This window comes from Rissa tridactyla, chromosome Z, assembly GCF_028500815.1.
Source record: "Rissa tridactyla isolate bRisTri1 chromosome Z, bRisTri1.patW.cur.20221130, whole genome shotgun sequence".
In the NCBI taxonomy this organism is placed as follows: Eukaryota; Metazoa; Chordata; class Aves; order Charadriiformes; family Laridae; genus Rissa; species Rissa tridactyla.
The window spans coordinates 21,117,334-21,140,564 of record NC_071497.1 but is presented as its reverse complement, the minus strand read 5'-3'; the positions used below and the strand labels follow the sequence as shown (position 1 = coordinate 21,140,564).

The 23,231-nt window shown below is 37.8% G+C and overlaps 1 protein-coding gene across 1 annotated transcript in view; it reads right to left on the bottom strand.

The window, feature by feature from the left end:
* PRDM6 (PR/SET domain 6) overlaps positions 1-23,231 on the bottom strand; it is a 74,608-nt gene that overhangs the window by 18,716 nt on the left and 32,661 nt on the right. The window contains exons 3-4 of the mRNA XM_054185930.1: positions 6,546-6,673; positions 2,751-2,875 (exon numbers count right to left, since the gene is read on the bottom strand). Coding sequence (XP_054041905.1) covers positions 2,751-2,875; positions 6,546-6,673 — 253 coding nt within the window. The remainder of the gene's footprint in view (positions 1-2,750; positions 2,876-6,545; positions 6,674-23,231) is intronic.

The following is a 23,231-nucleotide window of genomic DNA, read 5'->3' as shown; positions in this document are numbered from 1 at the left end:
AGTCAGCATGTCCAATTGCTATATCACAGACAAGCATGAATTTTGAGAGCATGGGGAAAAAAACCCTTGCTCAGACACTCCTTGAGATACAACACGCCTTAAATATCTACTGCAGCAATAGTTCCCTTATCTTCTTAAAGGGCAGCCACTAAGGATATTATACTATTACATCTCACAAACAGTCACACAGCCAATACAATACAAAGCCAGTGACTTCACTGTGACTTGTGTGATTAAGGCTAATTGCACTTGGACCCCCACAAGACAGTGCAGCATATAGGCAGAGATTTCTTTGTGCATCAATTTCTGGCCTGCAAAATAGGAAAAAAATTGTCCCATAAAGTCACTTGAAGGTCTTATGATCATCAATTAACTATGCCTTACAATGCATTCAGATATTTCAGCAACAAAAGCAATACGCTGTTCTCACAAAGTAATTTAGTGCTGAATTTGGATGTTGCTTGATAAGGATGGCAGGAGGTCAAACATACAGAAGACAGTTGAACAGCTGCCTCACTCCTTGAGTACCATCATGCAGTGAATGAAGCAAGGGTCCTATGGAAAAATGGGGTCAGCTACTGAAAGATTGTACCAGAATCATTTAGGCCACCTGGTCTCATGCTTTCTAATTTTGGCACGCTCAACCTCATGAGATAATATTTTAATGGAGATTTTTAAACTAAATATGTTGTATACGTATGTCTAACTCTACATGTGTTCACACACTTAGTTACTGTCACAAAGTGTTTATATGTACGTATCCACATGTAGGTACATAGCACCTACTAAACAGGTGATTAGAAACTACAACTCTGTTTAGGTAAGTCATGATACTAGATTTCTAAGAGAAAATATGAGAATTAAATTTCAGTTGTGAGCTAGAATCATCCAATATTATTTAATACACAATAAAAATGTAATAAAAACTAATGTTCTGGTAATGCCTTAAATAATGCCAGTTATTTCACAGAGTTATGCTCTAATATCTTCCATCAACCATAATAACTCCAAAATTATAATATTACATACTATTTAATTTACTTAAGTTGAGGTCCTTCCTAGGCTATTCTTTTCTGGAGCATCTGAGGACCTGATTTCTAGCCCGTAGGGCTGTCTATCACAAGTTTCCAGACATATATTACATCTTCTATGTCTCTCTTCAGTACAAGGGGCAATTTGTATACTTCCATTTTGCCTCAATATTCTCACACAAGAAGTAGATCACTTTTTTTTTTTTTTCCAATTTTATTCATTCAAGTCCACAGAAGCAATAAGGTCAGGATATTAAAGACCTAAGGAATATTTGCAGAATTTGTACTGGGTAAAAATACCCTGTGCAGAAAATAAGCAGAAGATCTACTTTGAGGGCATAAGTGTCACTAAAGTCATATACCAGCCTGCAGCCGGCCCCATGCTCAGAGATGAATTTCATCTACTCATGTCAGTCTCCCTGTGGATGAAACTCTGGTTTCTCTCACAGCAAAATAGCAAGTGACAATATTTAGAGATTTTAACCATAATGCTTTGCTTTTCAAACACAGGCTTTGTAAGCTTCAGATCATGAAAGAAAAAATAATATTTCTATATTGTACACTGCAGAGCATGAGTTTTATCAGAAAACATTACTGCCAGTAATTAAATTTCTTTTAAACTTTTCTCAAGCCCAACAGATTTGAAAACTCAAGATGAAAAAGGATGTTTATTTTTGACAGTTTAATCCTTGCTATCTTGCTGTTTTATTGCTGCGTGTTTCAGTATTTAGTTGCTATGAGACATGAGTTCCTCCTAGCATTGCTGTTTAAGTATCCGAGTACTTGACTTAAAAAATACATCTTATATGTAATTGATTAAGCATGGCCAGCCACAGGGTTATTTTCGACCAAAGTCAATCAGGCATCAATTACTTGTTTCTTCCACCACGTAGATACAAATAGCTAGCAAAATGGAAGACAGGTCTTTGATGCAAGCTCTAATCAAGTTCCACACACAAACAGTGAAACTGAAGGGCGTGCTTGGATCACCCGTTCCCATTACAGGCAAAGGTATCCAGCATTAGATTGCACTGGCTCTGTGTTATAAGTTATATGCTTAATTTTGTGACAATTTCTAGCAAACTAAAAATAAAATATTGAGAAGGGGTAGAAGAATGGATAGAAATGGGGATGGCCAGGGTGGAATGGAAGTTCATGGTCATTTCAGGATACTTACACCTAGTCTGTGTTTAGAGAAGCTGGCTTTTACCTTTTAACCACAAAGATCTCATCTCTACAATCAGTCAGACAAAAATTTTCTGGACATGCTTAGTGGTAAGAGAATGAAGAATCAGTAACAGAGGCCTCGTGGACCTACAATGCATTACTGTTTTGGCAAGACAATCTCTTGTGATAGGTCTGATAACAATGGAGAGGGCCAAGCAAATAGTTAAGAATAGACTAGGAATGAATCACTTACAAAGGAAGTGTGATTCTGCACGCTACCGTGCTGTGTGGGGCTGCCATGGCGGGAAATCTGCTATTTAATTGCACATACCTGCATACTTCCAAACACCTCTGCTTATTTAGGTAACCATACCAAGATTTTGCACAGCTTAAGTGTATCAGCTTCAGGGTTTTATTTTGTACACATCACGCTTACCTTTAATATATAAATACTTCCATTTAATATGTCTCAAAATACTCTAGGAATATAGCTGATCAGGTATGAAATGTGAATTCTGGATTACACAGGTAGAAATGCAAGGCAGAACTTACAATTTTCATCTTGTGCAATGCACTGGAGAGGGATTCCAAAGAAAGACGTGTAGCTGTCATTGTACCACACCAACAGCTCAGTGCCCCTGGGGATATCTATACAAGCCCGGTAGAATATATTTGACCTGATGAAGAAGGGGGAAAAAAAAAAAGCTTAATTTAGGAATAGAGCATTATCTTCTTATCATATACAGTTACAGTAGAAATCCAGTGTTTTGGAAGCAGTTCTGCAGATAACTGAATTAATAACTTACTGATTATTTTAAACCCAAATCCATTGTCGGGGAAGGACTTTGTTCCTGTAGCATAGGGTAACAAAGATCTTACAGGCACTTTGAACCTAGCATATTTTAAACTCTGCGATTTTACAAGCACCAAGATTTTATGAAAAGATTGATATTTTCTTGCACTGTCCCTTTTAAAGTGATTTTAGAAATGCTGCATTTTGCTAACAGTACAAGCATCGGAGTGGTGCACACAGTTCAGCAACTTCAGCCATTTAAATAGCTTTGCATTTGTCATCTAAGCTATAGTTAGCATATTTTAGGGGTAAATAATCAACAACTCTTTTATACAAATAAGTGCTTTTAGCAAGAGGTTTGAAGTAGTGTGATGTGACCTTTCATCACAGCAATATACCACCAAAAAAGAGAGATCTTGGATTGTTGCATAAAATAGACAGGGAAATAAAAAAACAGGGTTAATCCAAACATAAAACCACAAAAATCTTCCCCTGTATGGAACACAACGGTAACTTTGATAATCCTTCAGTAAGAATATATTAGTGATACCGTAAATGTGATATCTTATCACAGCGTTCTGTGGGAAAAGACTGTGGATTTTCCTAGACTACTGAACTGGGAGTTGAGTGGAAAAAAAGGAAAAATCCTAGAGCATCTACCGCAAAAACAAGAGCCGTATCCTGATCTTGCACCAATGTAAATAGCTTAAGAGTGATACTTCTGCAGTTAACAGATTTACATGGGGGCAAAAACTACGTAAGATTAGAATCAGGCACAAGATAAAATAAAAATGTTATCACTTTGTAGTGGCGTTTCCCTTAGGCTTCATATAGAACAGTAAAATACACTCCTGTGAGATGGATAGAAATTCAATATATACAAGAAGAACACTCCACTCTCGCTGAAGGATTACATACCAAAATGATACAGTCAAAGTACCAAGAAATGACCATTTTTTATAACAGCTTATGTAAGGCAGAAAAACATCTATAGACCAAAAAAAAAAAAAATGTTAGGCCACAACCGGTTTTCTGAGTGAAGAATTGCTACAAACGTTAGCCTGAAGTTCAAGATAAAAGTGTTTAGGGTTGGTAGGCCTTAAATTTAGACTTTCTGTAAAGAATTGGCTGTAGCAATGCAATTTGTTCCTTGTATAACACTGCAGACATAAGGAGAATCCTTTACCACATTTTTCATGGCAGTGAGATATGCACTTGTCAACATATTTTGTCACCGCAAAGTGGCTCTTGGCAACAGGATCATAAAGATCAATAAAAAAGTGCAGATTCTCAATATTTTACTAGCAGCTGCAAAAATTTCATTTATCTTGTTATTTTCCTCGCTTACTGCCACCCTGTCTCAGGAGGGCACTGCTAGCTAAGCAGAACGGTTTTCCTACCCTTCTATGAATATCTGACAAAAACTCTCCCCTTTGTCTCTCCCCCTCTCCTCTCCTCCCTCTCTTTCTTCCCAGAGCTGCGCATTTCGTTAATTCTTTCCACTGTTACATAAAAATGAAAACCGGAGCCATGCTATAAATTACCAGCATCTCCTAACTTGAGAAAAATTGAGTCTACTTTGTACTTCACCCTTGTAACATTTCATCTCTCAGTTTGGCTTCCCTTAACATAAACACAGCAGCCCGGCAAATGAATGTGCTAAAACCAAATGACACACTTTGCCGCTGAAAGAGCAGAACTGTTTTTGAGCAATGGGTGGTCTGTGAGGCTTGGAGTAGGCACGGAAAAAAAAGTGTAAGCGTACACCGTCCCTTACAAGCGTGCAGAGCTTCCAAAACTCGCAGAAATCTCTGCATGCTGAAGTACATCAAAGGGATTTTTCCCTTTTCGGATAATATTTCCTTTGCTGACATGTATTTAGTATTATGGTTGGATGACTCATAAAGATAGCTTCATGGCGTCCCAACGCAGTTGAAGCAGAACACATGCCAACAAACATTATTGTCAGCCTCAAAATAAAAACAAAACGTTCAGCTAAGGGTCAATCAATCAAGAGCACTTTGAAGAAAATTCCATTTAGATATTACAAATCATAACAGAATGAATTTAAACCAGCTGACTTTCTGTGAGGAGGACGTCCATGTACAATAAAAATTAGGCCGGTTTTTCAGTGTCCAACTTTTCTGTTTTCTTACACTTGGATGCAGTCACTGGTGATGGATGCCAGTTTTTTAAATTGTGTTTTTGTAGTTCATTTTATAAAGATCTGAAGTAATCGAAAACAGATCAACAGAGGGAACTCTAAGTAAAAACTCCATCATGAAAGGAGAGTTGTAAAATCCACTTAATATTGACAGATGTGTAATGACTTTCTTATGCTCACTTTTCATTTAGGTTTGTCATATATATATACACACATGCATTTTTTTTTCTTATTTTTATAAATACATACATATATTCGTGTGTACACACCACCACACTGAGAAAAAGTTCAGAAGATACCTGCAAAAATACTCTTTCAGCATAACAATCTTTATTCATTATCCACTGTGTTTGTTTAAAATCTGACAGGATTTTAGCTATAAATATCAGATATTTAGGGGTATAATAAAAGATTTGTAATGTATAAATAGGATTGTTATTTTTTTTAACTGTGGCATTATTTAGTCAACTGGCCAGAGAATAAAAAAGCTGAAAATGCAATTGAACAATTTTACCATTGTTAAATTGGAACCCTATGGGATAATCAAAGTTTATAAATATTTCATTTTAGCTTGCTTTTGTATGTTTTATTTTTAATTTTAAAGGCACTTTAAATAAGTTTAAGATTATTCCTAAAGAAAAGAAACTTCACTCTCTAAAACGACTAGCCAAAATCAGGATTGCTCACTGCGACTGGCAAGCCGGGGGCTTTCTTTGATGTGCTTCCTACCACGTTTAATAAGGCCAAGCAGTTGCTTCTGATTCTGAGGCAAAAGGTTTGTTTATAGCTGAGATCATGTATTTATGTAATGCGTTGTCTGGGTTTTCTGGATCTGTTTGCAAGTACAAAGTAAAATGCACCATAATTTCTTTACATTTTTCTTCACATTTTGACCTTCTCCAGCCAGCAACGTAAGAAAGAGGCACAAGCACTAGCAATCTTTTCTAGCAGGTGCACTTAACATACAAATTTAGGTGTATACCTGTCTCATGACTGACTCTTAGAAAGCCTTTGGGTTCAAAACTCCTCTACTGCCATTTCCCCCCTTCCTCTAGCACACGCATCTTTATTAAGGGCGGAAGATTGCTTGTGTGGGCTTGCTTTTGATCAGACCATTTGGAAACGTGCACTGTGGTTGTCACATGAGTGACCAGGAGCAACTGGACCTGGAGATCTAGCGTAATTACGACAATGGCATTGGCTCAGGGCAACCAAAGTTAAACCCACCCTCACTACACCCTGCAGCTTTTCTATTGAGCCGAATGAACACATCCACAAAAGCCCTGCTACTGTCTTCGCAACCAAAGACAATAGTACTGGTGACAGAGTCTGACTTTTCACTAAAAACATTTTCGTTTTGCTGCTTTGAGTAAATCGAAACATACTTTACCTGTACTGAACCACTGTTAAGTTCTGCTCCCCGCAGTGCCTTGCACATCGGATATATCTCATCCAGCTTGACTTACTGGGTTCTCCACCGTCAATAAAGTGCTGCAGTGTCCCATCTTGGTCATATATCTGGGGGAGATGTCACAAGGTCAAGTAGTTAGAAAAAAATCATCAACAATCATTTCCACGGCTTTGCTGGTGTGTCTCTGTGCCTTTTTCAGGAATTTATTGCCATAAGATTTGTCATTGCTCTTAGAAATCTACATGGAACAGCAGAAACGTATTTTGGGGGATGCAAGTTTATCACGTTTCTTTTATCAAGCCAATCTTTTTGTATTAAACATATTTGTGGTGTCTCAAAGATGTGACTATGTTTCCCAAAGAATATTTAACCTATTTTGACAGGCTTGCCTTAAATAATGAACTGCCAGATAAACAAGAAAATCTGGATGTAAAGTCTGCATTGAAATGGCTGGAACATCTGAGCAAGGGGCGGTAGTAATCCCTAAACAAGTATCCCTTCCTTCATATCTCAGTTGCAGCAACAGCATGTACTTCAGCAACCTCACAAGATACATTAGGGAACTGTAGGATTCATAGTACCAAAACTCATGAGACTAGAAGGAAAAAGACAGTTTAAGATCCCTCTAGAAGTTCCCTTGAGACGTATAATTTTTTTGAAGTAGTAAATGAGAAATCAGTCCTGAGGGAATCATAGTTTTCCTTAACATGACATCCCTGCTAAGGACATGAGAGCCAGTTAGGGTAATTTTTAAAAAAGTATTATGTCTCTGTTCTGCACTGGGTACTCCCTCTGAAGTCAAAGAATAAAATTGCTCTCGAGGCTCTGAAATGAAAAGATACATGTTTCATGCACATCTGCCCTTCCGGCTGCTTAGAAAATGTTACCTAGGAAGTGCTAATCCTAGAGAAAGGACATGGTTTCACAAGATTTTTACCTGTTATGCAATTACTTTGTTAAACTTCAGAACCTGAAGAAAACCTGATATTCAGATCTTTTGCCCCTCCATAGACACCATCTGCTTTAATATTCTTGCCCCCAAAATATTATCCCTTTTGAAAATGTACGAGTCTAAATTGTTCTGTCTTCTTGAAAGTACTAATTCTACTAATTAAAGAGGAAACACATTTATTACGTTGAACTGAACATTCCTAGAGCAAGCAAATTAACAATCTTGCATTTCCATTTCAATATCAAGAGAATAATCTCAGAAATTAAGTGACTATATTCAACATTTCTGATTTATTAAAAGACCATTTCCTACACAAAAACATATACGTAAATCAGAATTCAGTTCTTTACACCACCACATGAGTCTCAAATTCAGGAGCCAGCCTTGCTTTTGCTTTTGACCAGGAGGGACTCAGAGTAATCAGGAGCAACACCTCCACTGCTAGAGCATGACAGACAGGGAAATCAAGTGTCTGCAGAGATCCTTATCATTTGTTCCAGAGTACCTGTGACAAGGACCAGGTGGAACTTGGCCAGATGCTCCTGGATTGGAGAAGCAAGATGCTACCCCAACATACGCTGAGTAGTGCAATACGGTCAGAGAAATCAGGAGTCCTCAGAGAGAAACAAATACTCCGATACTGGGGATTTGGTTTATTTTGTGTACGTGGTAGCCTGTTGATGATTGGCAAGGACCTATTCTTATGTAAACGTGTTAACATATGTTGAATATATGAGCAAAATATGCTAAACAATAAAAATGTGTAATGGAAATTGAAAAGTTTTACCGGAAGTCAGCCTAAAATAAAGGAAAAGGAGGAAAAATTAATGACTAACAGTTTTTGGCAGGGACCACTTTGGCAATATCTGTCCAAACAGTCTCAGCACAGTGTTTATTAACTATTCATTTACATGGTGCTTACTAACATAGCAATATACGGCTTAACATAAGGCAAAACCAATTCCCATAAATAAAGAACTGATAGCTTCCTAATCCCCAGATGATGTGAAACAGGAAAGACAAAGAAGAGTGCCATAATGGGTACTGACAGTCATATCTAGACACACAGGGACCTGCTCAGAACTTTGTGTGTATGGACAGTCATGAACTGACATGAGAAATTACAACCTGCCATGAAAATGCAGGGCTGGAGCTTTCTCAGGCCTTGGCCTGGAGTAGGAAGGACTGCCCTACAAGCAAGACTAAATATGTTCACATGCTTTATTCTTGCAAGTATTGATGCATCAGTGACACTATGCTCTCCTTTCCTAGGGGGTTATTACTGACATTGCAAACGAAGCTGCATAGTCAGAATCCATCCCACAGCATTCTTAGCCATTTTCTTACAGGAATGAAAACTCAGCTGTAAGGAAGCAGGTTTCCCTAACCCTAGAAGGGAAATAGAAACACTACTTGTATCTGTTTATTTGTCAAATTGTATAATACAGGTTACAATCTGAAACTGATATTACAGTTATACAGTTATATACAGTTATACAGTATATATACAGTTATATACAATCTGAAACAATACTTAACTGATATGGCTATTATTATTCATGTTATCATTGTGCACCAGCTCTTAGTCATTTCACAATTGCCTAAATCTGGCAACCACTATATAATCACCCGAAAAAACTATCATGAGGGAGCAAACTATGACCTGACATTACAGAGGAAAAGCAAACCTGTAGCTCAAGTTGTGAACTCAGACGTTATAGCAAATTATATGTATATACGTATTCACCTGCATCTGTATTACACATGCATATATACTTTAACTCTCGTAGTATCTATTAAAAAAAAAATACTGCAGAATCCTGTGGTAAACTGATTTTACTATAAATCTTTGACTCCCTCACTAGATCACTGCATCCATCTACGCTGGCATAACCTTAACATATTCTAAGAGCCTCTTGGTGAAATAAAATACCATTTCTCCAAATCCCTATGGAGAATGCATGGGGTTTTTTTTTTCTGTATCTCACAAAAGTCATTGATCTAAGTAGTGGGAAAAAAAATAGTTATTTCATTTTTCTACTTTGATTACACTTGGAAGTGTTACCTAAACTGCTTACTGGATCTTTTCCCTCTTCTGACTCAAAGTACTTGTTAACTGTTTTTGTTGAGTTTTAAGGGGTTTTTTTTGCTTTCACTTTAAATGTTTCAGAGCTTTAAGATTTCTTTCATATGGCCTGTTCCAATTTTGAGGAGTGCACCAGACTACTGGCAGAGACCGGAATCTGAAAGAAGAGGACTGCACTCACCTTCTCATTTGACATGCCTTGTGTTCTTCCTTAGTGGTTCCCATACAATTAATTAACTTCTTAATAGGCTCTTGACTGCGTACTGGTAGTTTACTAGTATGTTACAGACCAAGAGACTCAGAATGTGAAGGTTATTATTATTCTACAAATTTAATCTTTTGCCTTCAGAATACAACAGAAATAGCTTCATTTTCCAAGAAAGTAAGTCCAAAGTGCAATCAGCACAATTCAAGTCTTCTCTTTTCCATTTTTTATATTCCTTCCCTTACAAACACCAGTTTACTCAGCAATCAAGACATAAATACAGACAGGCGTGAGGTACATGATGAAATTTCTTACAAGGTGCCACTGATATTCCTTGTGACCTACACACGCATTCCAACTGTCAAATATGGGAAAAAGCAGGTAGGATGCCAGTGTACTGGTACTGGTCAGATTCATCTTGTAATGGGGTGTAAATACAAATTAAATATAAAGGCCTGGATTTATTACTTGTTGGATTGGTTATTGGTAATTATTTGGAGGCTGTAGATACTGAAACATAATGACAATGATTGTAACAACACATAATGGTGATAATTATATAATTTCTAAAGCATGTAGTGTTTCATATAAGTGATGCTCTAAAATCTATGAACGACCATTACTAAGTAAAATAAACAGCAGTTGCTGGAACATCTGTCACTCTGGCAACATACCAAGTCTAGGTAGGACCACGTAAGATTTAAGTAATATAACAGATAAGGCAGAGTGCTAAAGAGCCTTCTGAGAACTCTCAATTACTTCACTACTGACATAGTATTGCTCACTTGGATAGATGGGGACAAATGTAATTCCAATGCCAAGGACTGCTGTACCGGTTTCTGGTATAGATGCCACAGGCTTTTAGAATAAAGGAGCCCAAATGTAACAGCACAGCTGCAGAGAAAGCCAAGCTATGAAGCAATTAAAAACAATTTCACAGAAGAGACAGGGAGAGCAAAAATGGTTAGCTTGTTGGATTTCTTTCCTCTCTATCTGTTGATTTCCTTTGTTCTCTTTCCATGGCCTGCTAATGGATTGTGCCTTTTGAAATTTTGCCTGAATTCTATTTTTCCATTTAGTCAAACAAAAAAGGTATTAGCATACAATTTAATTGACCTCTTATTTTCCTTGCAGGCAGAGAGAGAAAAGGCTGGTCCTGAAAGTGGAATTTTTCTTCGCATGTACATTTGTATTGTAAAAGTAGCTATTAGAATCATTTTTTATGTTGTGAGACATCAAAAGAGATGTGAAGAAAACCACAAAACATGCAAGAATTAATTCTTACCATTAGTAGAGAATCTTGCTTTTTGCTGTTCACTGCTATTCTCATTGACATCGCATGCATAAGGTCATAGGATTTTCAAATCACTCAGCATTAGCCTTCCCCTCCCACAAGAAGTTCTACCCTTAACTTCAGAGGGAAGAGTCAAGATAGCAAGGAGTACTTTTGATGAGAACATACATTTCATAAATCATCAGCCGTGCAGTTAAAAACCATGGAGGTACTCTAAACTACTGGAAATATGGAGAAAAATGTTGTAACAGTCTGATGAAACAGACTGACATGTCAGATACAGTAGCATCCATACAAGTTATATTCTTTCTATAGCAATGTATGCACCTACAAGCCACAGCAACACCAAAAGCTTCTTCCTTTGCTGGCTTGGATATCAAAACTGGAAAATGTCTACACTAGGTAAATCTCACTACTGTGAGACCTTGCTTTTGACATAACAGCACCATAACATCCTCTACAGGTGACTGTATCCTAAACAGAAGTTGACAACAATGACAAAAAGAGCAATGTTTGATAAACCTGGGTACTCATCTGACAGTCTGTAACAGGTGTGCAATTATGGAAGATTACATTCTGATCCTGGACCTATAAAGCCTATTCTTGACACTAGAGAGAGCAGCCCTGCTTGTGTCCCTTTGTCACAGCCAGCAAGACCCACTGCCTGACACATAATCTTTCTGATGCATCCTAAACTGTGGAATCCGGTTTCCTCCCTTGGGCCCGTAACTCTTCAGCCACTCAAGCCATGCTTCTCTGTTCATTTGTTCATTTGGATATTTGTACAAGAAAGCTACAGACAAAAAGGCCCAGGATCTGTGTGTCTGCTAAGGTTCTTTTTGTGCTTGTTCCACAACTTGGTTATTTCCTTTGAAGGAAATTGCCATTTCTTACTCTTTTTTTTTTTTTTTTTTAATTTTCTTTGCATCCCCTGGAATAAACTAGTACTATTAAGTAAAGTTGAATACATGTATGCTTTGATAGATTGGGGAAGAGCGTTCAGTGACACTACTTGTAGAACAGAGCTCTACGGCCTTCTTAACAAATGACAAGGAAGGTTAGTTCTTCTGTAAAGCAGAAGAAATAAGAAACAGTCACTTTTCTGAAAAGCTCTGAGGCTCACACAGGTAACTGCACAGTAAAATTCGGTGATTTGACTTGCCTAAGGCAGTGATTGTTGAGCAAAATGCCAATGGGCTCTAGTGTTTATTATGACATGTATACATTATTCATTTGTTAGCACTTCTAACCATGTCAAACTGAATGCAAACTGGATCGTATGCATGACTTGATAACGTACTCATTTAGATTGGATTCTGTGTAGTACATTGGTGCCTAGCTCCCTTTGAAATCAACACACTGAGAAAGGACCTCATTATCTAGAACAGTTAAGACATTCAGAAGAAGATGCTGCAGGAACTGAGAGTGGAGACAACTGACAAAATTCCCTGAATAGATTATGTTTAAGGAGCATAGTTTAGACTGAAAATCAAACTATAGCTGGGTTCGTATTTGATGATAACAACTGTTTGAAGAATGAATGCTTTTAGACTTTAAATGCCTTTAATATCAGGAGCTGGGCATCTGATTTAGAGGAGGAGAGCCCTTCTGAATATGCATCCTTACCCTGTTACACACTTAAATGAGAAAGCTGTGTAGAAATAATCGTGCGTTTAGCCATCACATCTTTCTCCTTTTATTCACTAGCTTGGTGATCAAGCCAGGCTGTTCAGCAAACATTTTAAGAACAATTCTTAGTCTATCTATCTATATAAAAGAAAGCATGAAATATAATGAAATTCAGAAGCAAACTGTAATGCATGGAAAAGTCTCCAAATATAGCTTAACAAAAAAGAAACACCGATGCTGATAGATAGTAATAACATTATATAATCACATCCTTTACAAAGACACCCCAAACATTTAAATAATTTGTAAATGACATACTATCTTTTATATTACCTATACAGTAAACAGGCAAATTATTTTTAATCAGTGTAAAGAAACATCTATTCATCACATTGTGATAACTCTAACTTTGATGCCTAAGAAATATTATTGAATCTGTAATAATCAACTACACACATAAAACTGGCATGAAAAAATAGTAGTAGGCATGTCAGCAACCTCATTTTACTATAAGTGGAAACATTTGGACAAGTTCCCTATTCATCTGTATGGACACTATTTCAGAAAGGCTTTAGTTATAAATGCTTCTCATATATTCCACTGAGGCTTGACAAGACTAAAACTGATTTGTTTTGCCACTTAAAATATGCCTTCAGATTCTTTATGGACAGATATCAGAATTAAAAATATAAATATGCTACAGATAGCATCTAAGCTTGTTGGCTTATGATGAAATAAAAATGCTCTGTTTTTATTATGTAGATAGTGAAAACTAGTCACTACAGTCTTTATATGTATGTGAAATAAATCTATGTCAATAACTAGTTACTTACTTCAAAGTGTTTCTATTTTTTAAATAACTGGAAATATTTTGTTGCTGTGTAGAAAATGCAATAGCTATTTAAAGAATGATTTTTGACTTTTGCAGTTTTTTTATTACATGCAAAATGCTGTCAATTTTTTTATGCTGTGAGTTATCATGAAGATTTCCAAATGTTTTTAGCTGCACTCAGGCATTCTGAACTGCTATAAACTGTTAACAGAATAGAAATCTGAAATAAGTGAGCAGGGAGGAAACATCAGGAAGCCTCACTGGTTAAAATCAGATTAAAATGTTCTCCAACATTTGTTGGCAATAATCTCCCTGGGATGCAACACCTCTGTGAAAATCCACAGAAATGTATCCTGACAGCCAATGGTCTTTAACCGCTCACACTATTCAAAGCAATTTTCTACAATTAGCCATATCTGATATGGAGTGTACATCTTGTAATATCTGCTTAATGTTTCTTCTCTTTAATCTAGCAGGCATCATCTAGCAAGTTTTATAAAAGAGAATACTTGCCAACTAATATTAAAAGCTATTTAGTTTTAATGTTTCTCAAAGGATTATAGCATACGAAACTATAAACATTGTTTTGAACTGTCTCTGCTAGGTGAAAGGCTTCATCTCTCACTTAGACCCCAGTCCAGCAAACACTTACGCACATGTTGTAGTCCCATTGATCTCAATGGGACTACTAGTGTGTGAAATCAAGCATCTGGGTAAGCGGTTGGAGGATTGGGGCCTTATTCCAGAAACTGTCACGAGAGCAATGCCCTGCTGATTATGTGGACTTCATTAAATTTTTTTTTTTTTTTTCAAGTCAAATCTCAACGGTTTGTTGTGATGCTAGCCCATGGAGGTCCTGGAATATGGAAGAACTACACGTAACACAAACCAGTGCTACCCAACAGCAGGGCAAAAAAGGGGAAGACACAGAGCAGAAAAACCACACGTGAAGTTGGAAGTTTGCACACACGCAAACAGGTCTGTAAAGGACTGGTGCTCTTGCACTGATGTAACGTGGCCTCCTTGCTTTTGTGAGTGTGCTTTTGCACTCTCCTGACAGGTCCAGTGACAGGATAGAAAAAGCCGCAGCACCCCGGCCACGGGTCATTCTGCGATGGAGAGATTTTTGCTTGGCATTGGTATTTCCACCCTGCTCACTGCACCGCGTCCCCAGGCAGCCCTCGCAGCTGATGACCATGGGGAGGCAACAGACTGAAGTTACCTGCAGTCTCATGAAGAGAAAAAGTATTGCCCATCCAGGCTCAGTATCCAAAGAGACCAGGAAAAAAACAGACTAAAAAGGAAAAGATGACTTAAAATCAAGGAGGCAAATGACCAAAGCTGAAATAAGCCAAAGAGAAGACTCTCACACCAGTTGGCTGATAGATGCATATCCCAGTACACATATCAGGGAGGAAGTTACAAGAAGACTGTAAGGTCCTGGTGCTGAAAATCCTCACTCGTCTGGGAAGCCTCGCTGAACTTCCTCAGTAATAAAGCTCCTAAGATGACATACTGAACCAGGGAATCAAGATGGTTATGGTGATCTTTGTTGCCCACAGTGTCTCTGAAAACATGACTGGTTCCTTTGCAAGGTAATGACAGAGCTCTGGCCATTTTCTTGCAGCTTCTCAAAACCTTTAGACATTGCAAAGTGAAATTAAAAAGTGTTTGTTTCATTATTTTTTTCATTCTTTTACAAACAACCAAGTATTCCAGAGGGGTTCTCTGTCATTCAGCTGAGGTGTTCTCTCAGCCTATTTCCATATAGTCAATACACCCATCCAGTTGGACAAAGAATTAAAGGGGCAAAATAGCTAACCACAAACATAATGTGACAGAGGACAGCAGTCCAAAGCAGCATGTACAAAAACAAGTTTTGGCAGATTTCATCACTCAGCATCAAGCTAAGGCAATACGGCTGAAACAAGTGAGTGGGTACACAGCTCCTAAGGTGACTTACTGATAACTCAGTGACCTTAGAGAAATCACTCAGGACCAAAAGACACTCATAAATGGAAATCATTCTAAATTGCCCTGATTCTATTATGTGAGAAGAAAGGCAGTTGCAGGGAGAGCAAGGAAGGTCTGTTATTCAAATGCGACTTGGGGGTGACTTGGGGCTTACCTTAGTACTGTCCAAGAGGGAGCTGATTGCACAAGGAAAGAAGAGTTTTTGAACCCTCACTCCTGTAATTTCTATTTAGTAGATTTTGAAAGCATGGTTCCAAACTGCGTTTTCATAGCTTTGTACATGAAACTGTGTCTATGTATGAGCTAGCACTTCCAGGAAGATAGCAGATTTTAGGCTTACAAATCCCAGCCTCAGTGCTTAGTGATACTTTCAGACATATTAAAGTATGGCACATAGAATACATGGCACAGACATCATTCTGTAAACGAAGCTTGAAAGATTAGAAATTTCGGGTTTGGGTTTTTTTTTCTCTTTGAGACACTTGGGTCTTCTCGTTCTTTTCTTTACACTTAGGACCTTTTAAAGCTCCAATACGATATCCCCTCTAGGCATTTTAAGAACTAGTTCAGAAAAGTATTTCTCTTCCCAAGCACAGAGCTCCTACACACACTCGCAATTCTGCAGTAGAACTGGCAAAAATCCCTCAGCAAGTTTGACTTAAACTGCCACTAAAGTCAATGGGTCTTAAGTTCCTACTTACTTGGACACTTTGGAAACCTACATGCCTGTCTGCTTTTGAGGCAGGTAAAAGCAGCTATAATTTGCTCTTTCTAAGCAAGACTTCTTGCCTTGAGACAGGGAATTCTTCTATTTCCTTTGCATGTGCCATGAGAGGCTATGGTCTCATTTGAAGTCAGGGGCATTTCAGGGAATCGTGGAATCACTGAGGTTGGAAAGGATCTCTGGAGATCATCTCATCAGCTCACAAGATAGCAATGACCTCCACCACCTTCACTTTGAAACTCCTGCCTCATGGTTCATGGGCATTCTGTGAGAAAAAAGGAACTGGAAAAAAACCCTAATTCAGAAATTAGTTACATGTGAAAAAAACCTTCTGAAATCAAAGCCTGTCCGTGTGTAACCTCACTTTCAAGCAATGTCAAGAACATCGCTTTGTTCTGACAAAGGCATTGCTGCCTAGTGTAACGGCTGTGACCTGCTGATAAGGGTTTGGCGCTGGAAGAGAGTGTAAAGCGGTATATTCAGGTGTCTAAACTTAAGTGTCCACTAGCGCTTCTGATGGCGCTGAGCATCCTGCTAAGTCTCCAGTGGTGGCGCCAGAAGGCAGGCAGATCTCCCTGAGTTCTGTGCCTTACCTGTCATCCCTGTCTGTATGTCTTAGACACTTCCGAGGATTTAAAATGGCATTAAGCAACCCTGTTCAGACACTGGGATAGCTCTGCGGATGCCTGGGTTCAGCTCCTGCTGTGGAAAAACGTTTGTCACATGACTTACAGCAAGCACTTAAACTTTCTGTCTTGAGCCCATGGCTGTAGAAAACAGGGACTTTGATACTTTTTTTTGTGCACTAGTTGTTTATCTTCACTCTGAGTTTGTAAGTAAATATGTGCAGGAACTGTCTTTATAGTGCATGTGTAGAACATCTATCTCAGCAGAGCACCCAGTTACTACTGCAGTACAGACTCCACAGATAATTCTTTCAATCCCTTTTTAAACGTCTCATTAAGGCACACCATAAATGAGGAATCTCAGTAAAAATGACATATTTTAGAAAATATACTTAATTCCTTTGTGAGTTTTAAATAATGAGGCATACTGATATTTTTAGTTTGGAATATTTTGGAATGTCTGGAATGCTAAGTTCCCCAGATGATGATTAAAAGGTCAAGTAATAAAGTGTATGATAAACTATGCCTAAGATTCCTCATAAAACAAATGAGTAATGGCTGTACAAACTGTGTCGCCATGTTTTTATATTGAAAAAATGCCTGTTCTGTATTATTCCTTCAACTTTGTTAGATTATAGGATTGTCAGAAAACCAGCATGGTGATGGTTAGTTTGCAACTGCTTCGGGGCTGATATTAGAGTCAAGAAGCAGATGAAAAGGGTGCATTAAGGAGTAGGGCTGTTGTTGCTAATGGACACATGGTGGAGAATGTGAAATGGATTTTTTTCTTGCCAGAGCGCAGGTCTGGTATTGGTAAGTATCATGTTAAGTTTCTTTGGAAGAGCATTTGTTTCTGTGAGGATTATAACATTAGATTAGAACATTGCTTGAGTCACAATCACAGGAGCCCTCCAGAGCTGTTAAGCATTTGGCATATCTCACTTATCTCTAAGGGTGGCAGGGGCCATCAATACAAAGTGGACCATCAATCAATCCGGGGTCTTCTTCAGACATTGCCTGTCAGCTGATCAGAGGAGGACTTTAGAGAATCAGCTTTCCATTATCAGGATTTGGTCTGTGATCAGAACAAGCCACTGAACCTTTTACTTTTCACTTGGCAAAAACATACACACTGGAAAAAAGTCCTGACAGTTCATTCATTTTGCTCCATCACTGGAGCCAGATGATGTTTGACTGGGGAGACCCACCCTCTTTGATGTTGTGCTCTTTTGAGAGTGCCCTGCTGTGAAAAAAATTTTCTCCTTCCAAATTAAAGAGAAATATTTCTGCGTCCAGCTGTTAAATGTGACGTTTGCCATTTTTCAGTGCTTTGGCTTTGTGCCATCTCGCAGGCTGTGCTTCAAGCCTATCTTTTTCACTTCTCCTTCTCAGAAGCAATATCCACAATGTATTAGTGTCTCCAACTTCTACATAATATCAACACCAAAAGGGACAATACAAGTAATACTGCATTGCTCTGAACTACAGCAGCAATATTTACACAGTTTTTACAATTTTTTAAATTAAATCCAGCCATCATTTTATTATGAAATGGAGGATAAAACCCGCAAATACAATCTACCTATGAAAAGTCGACTTCAGTTTCATTCTGATTGCAATAGGCAAACCATACCGAAGCAAAGCCTCTGTAGAATACATTTACCGGTTAAATGAGTGTGGATGTTATTAAAACTTGTTTCATGTGTACTGAGTCCACATCAAAAAAATGGCATCCGTTCAGCAGCCCTAGCTCTGTTTAAATTAAGACAAACTTCTCATGAAAGCTTGAATAAACATTTAGGTTTAAGTAATCAAGAAAACCTGTATCTTCTCATATTTATTAAGTGTAATTTTTAGAGTTATAAAAACCACTGTCACGAATTGTGTATACTGTAAATAAAGGGTGGACTCATCATTACTATGTTTTGCCTATCTATTGAGGTGGATGAAACACAACAGGTTCCAACTGCTCTTCAGCTTAAGCATTCCTTCATTCTTTTCATTTCCATATTTGCTGACATGGAAAAGGATCAATGCTTGATAGATTTTGGCAAGCTCATTGTTGCAAACCTATGTTTTGCAATTAATCTCAGACTATGACCAGCAAATCTGAGTAACTGCTCATGTGCTCATCACATATTCACGCTGTGAAAATTAAATCCTGACTGAGACCCTCAACAGATGAGAATGGAAGCACTTATTTTGGAAAATTACACGGATGATAACAAAAATTAAGCATTTCTCTTTTAGGTGTCCATATTCCAGATTCATGCCAAGAAAAAGGATAGTCCAGAAAGATTTGACCTAGAAGTAAGCAGTAAAGCTGTAGCCTCCTCTTCATTGGCACTGCATGTAACTCATGAACTCAGTTTTTAAAATTGTAGAATGATACAGATTTACAAACAAATATAAATTAGCCTCTCTCCAAGAGGCTAGCATGGGGCCAAGCTACATTCTGCAGGTCTTCAGTCAGTTCTCAGGAGCTATCTGGTATCTAGCAAAGACAGTACCAGGACTGGAGATGTCCAAGCAACATGGAGATTCTGACAGGAAGAGTGTTGGCAATTCAACAGGAGGCATGTTTCCTTGGTCCTGGAATGAATCAAACACTGACACTCCTAAAATTACATACAATGCATTTATATGCTCTATAAATGGCCACATTTTGATCCACATGTTATGCTGTTCCATGATTGTAGAGCACCTTGTTACAAAATTATCATTTATGCTATTATGGTTCTTCTCTGTCCTTATTTCTAACTAGATCAAGAAACATTTTTCTTACTATTAATTCCAACTTTCTCTTCTATATCTAACCGATGATATTCAAAATTCTCTTCACTTGCCTCTACTCTCCCATCAGCCACTGTTCCACCATGCTCCTTTTTCTGTCCCTCATTACATAAAGGCAGCAAAAAATCACCCAAGAATGCCTTACTAGAGTGAAAAACTAGGACTGACTGCAAAAGCTTTTGTTCGTCTTTTTCTCTATTCGATTCTGCATTTTTCTGTTTCATCTTTAACACTATGCAACTTACCTTTATCCTTCCAGCTTTTCTCAAGACTGCTTTTTTGTGACAAAATAATTCTAGGTAAAATGGCATTTCTTTTGGTCACAAACAGTTTTAAATGAAAATATTTAGATGGTTCATGTAGGTTATCCCAGATGCAGCAGACATATTTCAGAAATAGGAGAGTAGTTTGAGCAGCACGTGTACTGACCTTAAGTGTTGACTTTTTTACAAAGGAACTCAAAGCAGATGAGTTAATTAGAAACCAATAGAAACAGTGATTATAATCCATGTTGAAAATTTTAACAGTAAAATGATTCATTCAAAATGAGTTTTATTTTTCCCCCGAGTCTGAATTCTAAAAACAAAACAAAATAAACCGGTTCTTATTTTGATTATCTTCCCACCACCCTCAAAGTTTAACACAAAGGGGAAATTAATCACTATTTAGCAGAGCTGCATGCAAAATTATTTTACTGGATATAGCCAAAACCTCACAATGCTTGTAAAGCATTAACAACAACAAAAAGTTTTGGACCAATTTTTTTTTTAATTTAAAAAAAAAGGCATTTGCATGATTTCAAGATTTTATAAACCATAATAAAATGTTACATTATAAGCTTACTGAGCTTCAAAACTGAAAGAAGTTCTAAACTGGGAAATGAACTTCCTGTTTAGAAAATGTAAGAACAACGTGTTTAGATGATTTTTGAACCATCTTCCCCAAAGTTTTATTCACCAGAGGTTTCCCTGAAACTGACATTTTTATGCAAACAGTTTCAGTTTCTCAGCATTCTCTGGAAAAAAAGTTGGTTTCCTTGGAAAACTCCAACAATTTGTAACTAGTTATCTGTTGTATACCAGTGATAGGCTATTAAAGGCATACATAAAAACATCCATGGCACCTAAGAGCTTGCAATCTAAAAGACACAGATAAGGCTAAATGAATTGGGAGACCCAGAAAACATGATGAAAGCCTAACCTTTCCCCACTCCTTTCCTGTCTCTTTCTCCCTCGTGCATAATCAAAAAAATTCTCACTTAAATACAAAAAGATTAACAGGGAGTGCAACTTCATAGTTTTCCTGAGCTAAGCAGGAATTGCCACACTTACCCTCTGCCAGAAGAGAAAAGCCTTCGGTTTCCCAGTGGGGTACAGAGTTCTACCAGCTCCCTCCCATTCAGGGAGAAAATAAACCCTGAATCTACGAGCAGACAAACTAAAATCTAAGCCCTTTCTTGGCCAGTTACTATCCCCTGGCTGCCAGTCCATTGGGAAGGTAACTTTAAGTCATATGCACATATTAGCCCATGCATTTGAGGGCGAAGGAAGAGGGAAGGCATACTAAAGAAAGGGCGGGAGAAGCTAAGCAATGCAGGAAATAAAAGTACATTTGTATATTTTATGTAAGGGGCTCCTCAAGAGGAACATGTTCCTGCTAATAGCAAGCAAATGACCCCTTGTTCAGCTTCTTTTTTATGCCCCACTGACTGCATATTTACTGTATGGTGCTAACTTTCCTAACTGGCTTGACCACTACACTTGTAAGATGAGAGAACATTAAAAATAACTGTGTGCTGACACTTAGCCGTACACTCAGATTAACTATTTTCAAAGAATTTGATGAAGCTGTAATAAAAATCACTTTATCCATAGAAAGAAGCTCTTCTTATTCTCACATGGCAGATTTATGTTTTCATGCAAACATGAATGTCCTAGAGCTCACCCTTTTTAATAAGTCGTCTTTTAAAAGACATAAAATATTTGTCCTAATGAAGTAATGGTTTCCTAAGGTTTTGCTTCTTTTCTGTACTGCCTACAGTTTTATGTCTTTGTTGAAATGTGTCACTTCTTAAATTATGATGTTTTCCTAAGTCTACTATATTCTTTTTCTAACCCACACTAAGAAAGCACAATTGTCAGACATTATGTTTTGAGGGCGAACTGACCTCCAACATATTGTGGATAACATAAATTTCATATTTTATAGTTATTTTGAAAACATTCCTAAACTCAAACCCCTTGGTTGCTTAGTATCTTGAACTCACTCCACCTAACAACAGTAAACTAAAGAGGCCAACGTTTTCAGCCAAAAATCAAAGTAAAAGGTGAGTGGAGAAGATGAGAAAGTACTTTAGCATTAGGGAGTCACTGCTATTACAGAGTCACGGCCAACTTTAGATAAGACACTGTACTGAGACAGCCCAAACAGCTGCTGCAATCCCAGGACTGTCATCTTAGCCTGTTCAAATTTGTCTAAAACCTCCAAGAAACTGGGAGTATGGGAAGAGTGAGACAGAAGAGGTTAATGCACTATGATTCTAGCCTCTGCTGACTCATTCTGTCAAAAAATACCAAGGATCATCCAACAGAATATGATAGCATGTCACTGTGGAAGGTTTTGCTTCTTTTTCTCAAAGACTTTTCATTCGCCAGTAGAGAGCAGAGAAGGATGTGAGTTATTCCAGGCTTCAAAGGCAAGACATTTATTTTGTCCAGATAAGTAAATTGTCTAGTAATCCCATGTGGCATCTGGATAGGAAATATATTATACTTACTAGAAAATTGAGCAAATCCTTGGAATCAAGGATGAATAAACAAACTGACTGAGAGGAAAAGACACTTACCAGAGGCTTAATAATGAGGTATATTCAGGAGCATTCCATAATTTAAAGGCTAGTTGCTCAGTGAGCAGGACTAATGAAGCTTGGTTTTAGTATGGATGTGTGTTCTTTGTCCCCAAAACTTTCACTGCTGTTAATAATCTCCACTTCTACACTGATTCCAGTGTATAACACTGATATCTAAATATTCTTCAGTTATTATGTACTTAGCAATGCTGCTGATATAACTGGAAGTTCAGCACGTGGAAGAGTAAAATGTACAGTGGAGTCTCTCACTGCGGATGCAGGAGGAATGGTGGTGTGGGATATCTGGGCTTCTGATGTGTAAGTAGAGAAGAGGTATGGTGGTCACAAAAAATGCTCAAAAAAAAAAAAAGTAACTTTTGCTCGATAGTGAGATACAGATTGGGTCAGTGACCTTTGCTGATCCCCATTAATACCCATCTGCATCTTCGATAATCTTCTCGACAGCATCCCAAAAGCGTATAACTACTCTTAGAAGTCACATCATGAAATGTGAAATAGCAAGAAAGTGAAATTTGGAACAGTGCTGGACAGAAAAGTCACCGTGCACAGTCTGTGCATGCTTAACAGATCTCATGTGTTGGACCAATTGCATAGGCAAGAGGTGCAGATGCAGTTGCCATTTTCCCAAATCTCTGGAAATTTAAGTTGATGCATGTTTGGAAAAGCATCAGTTGCCATGAC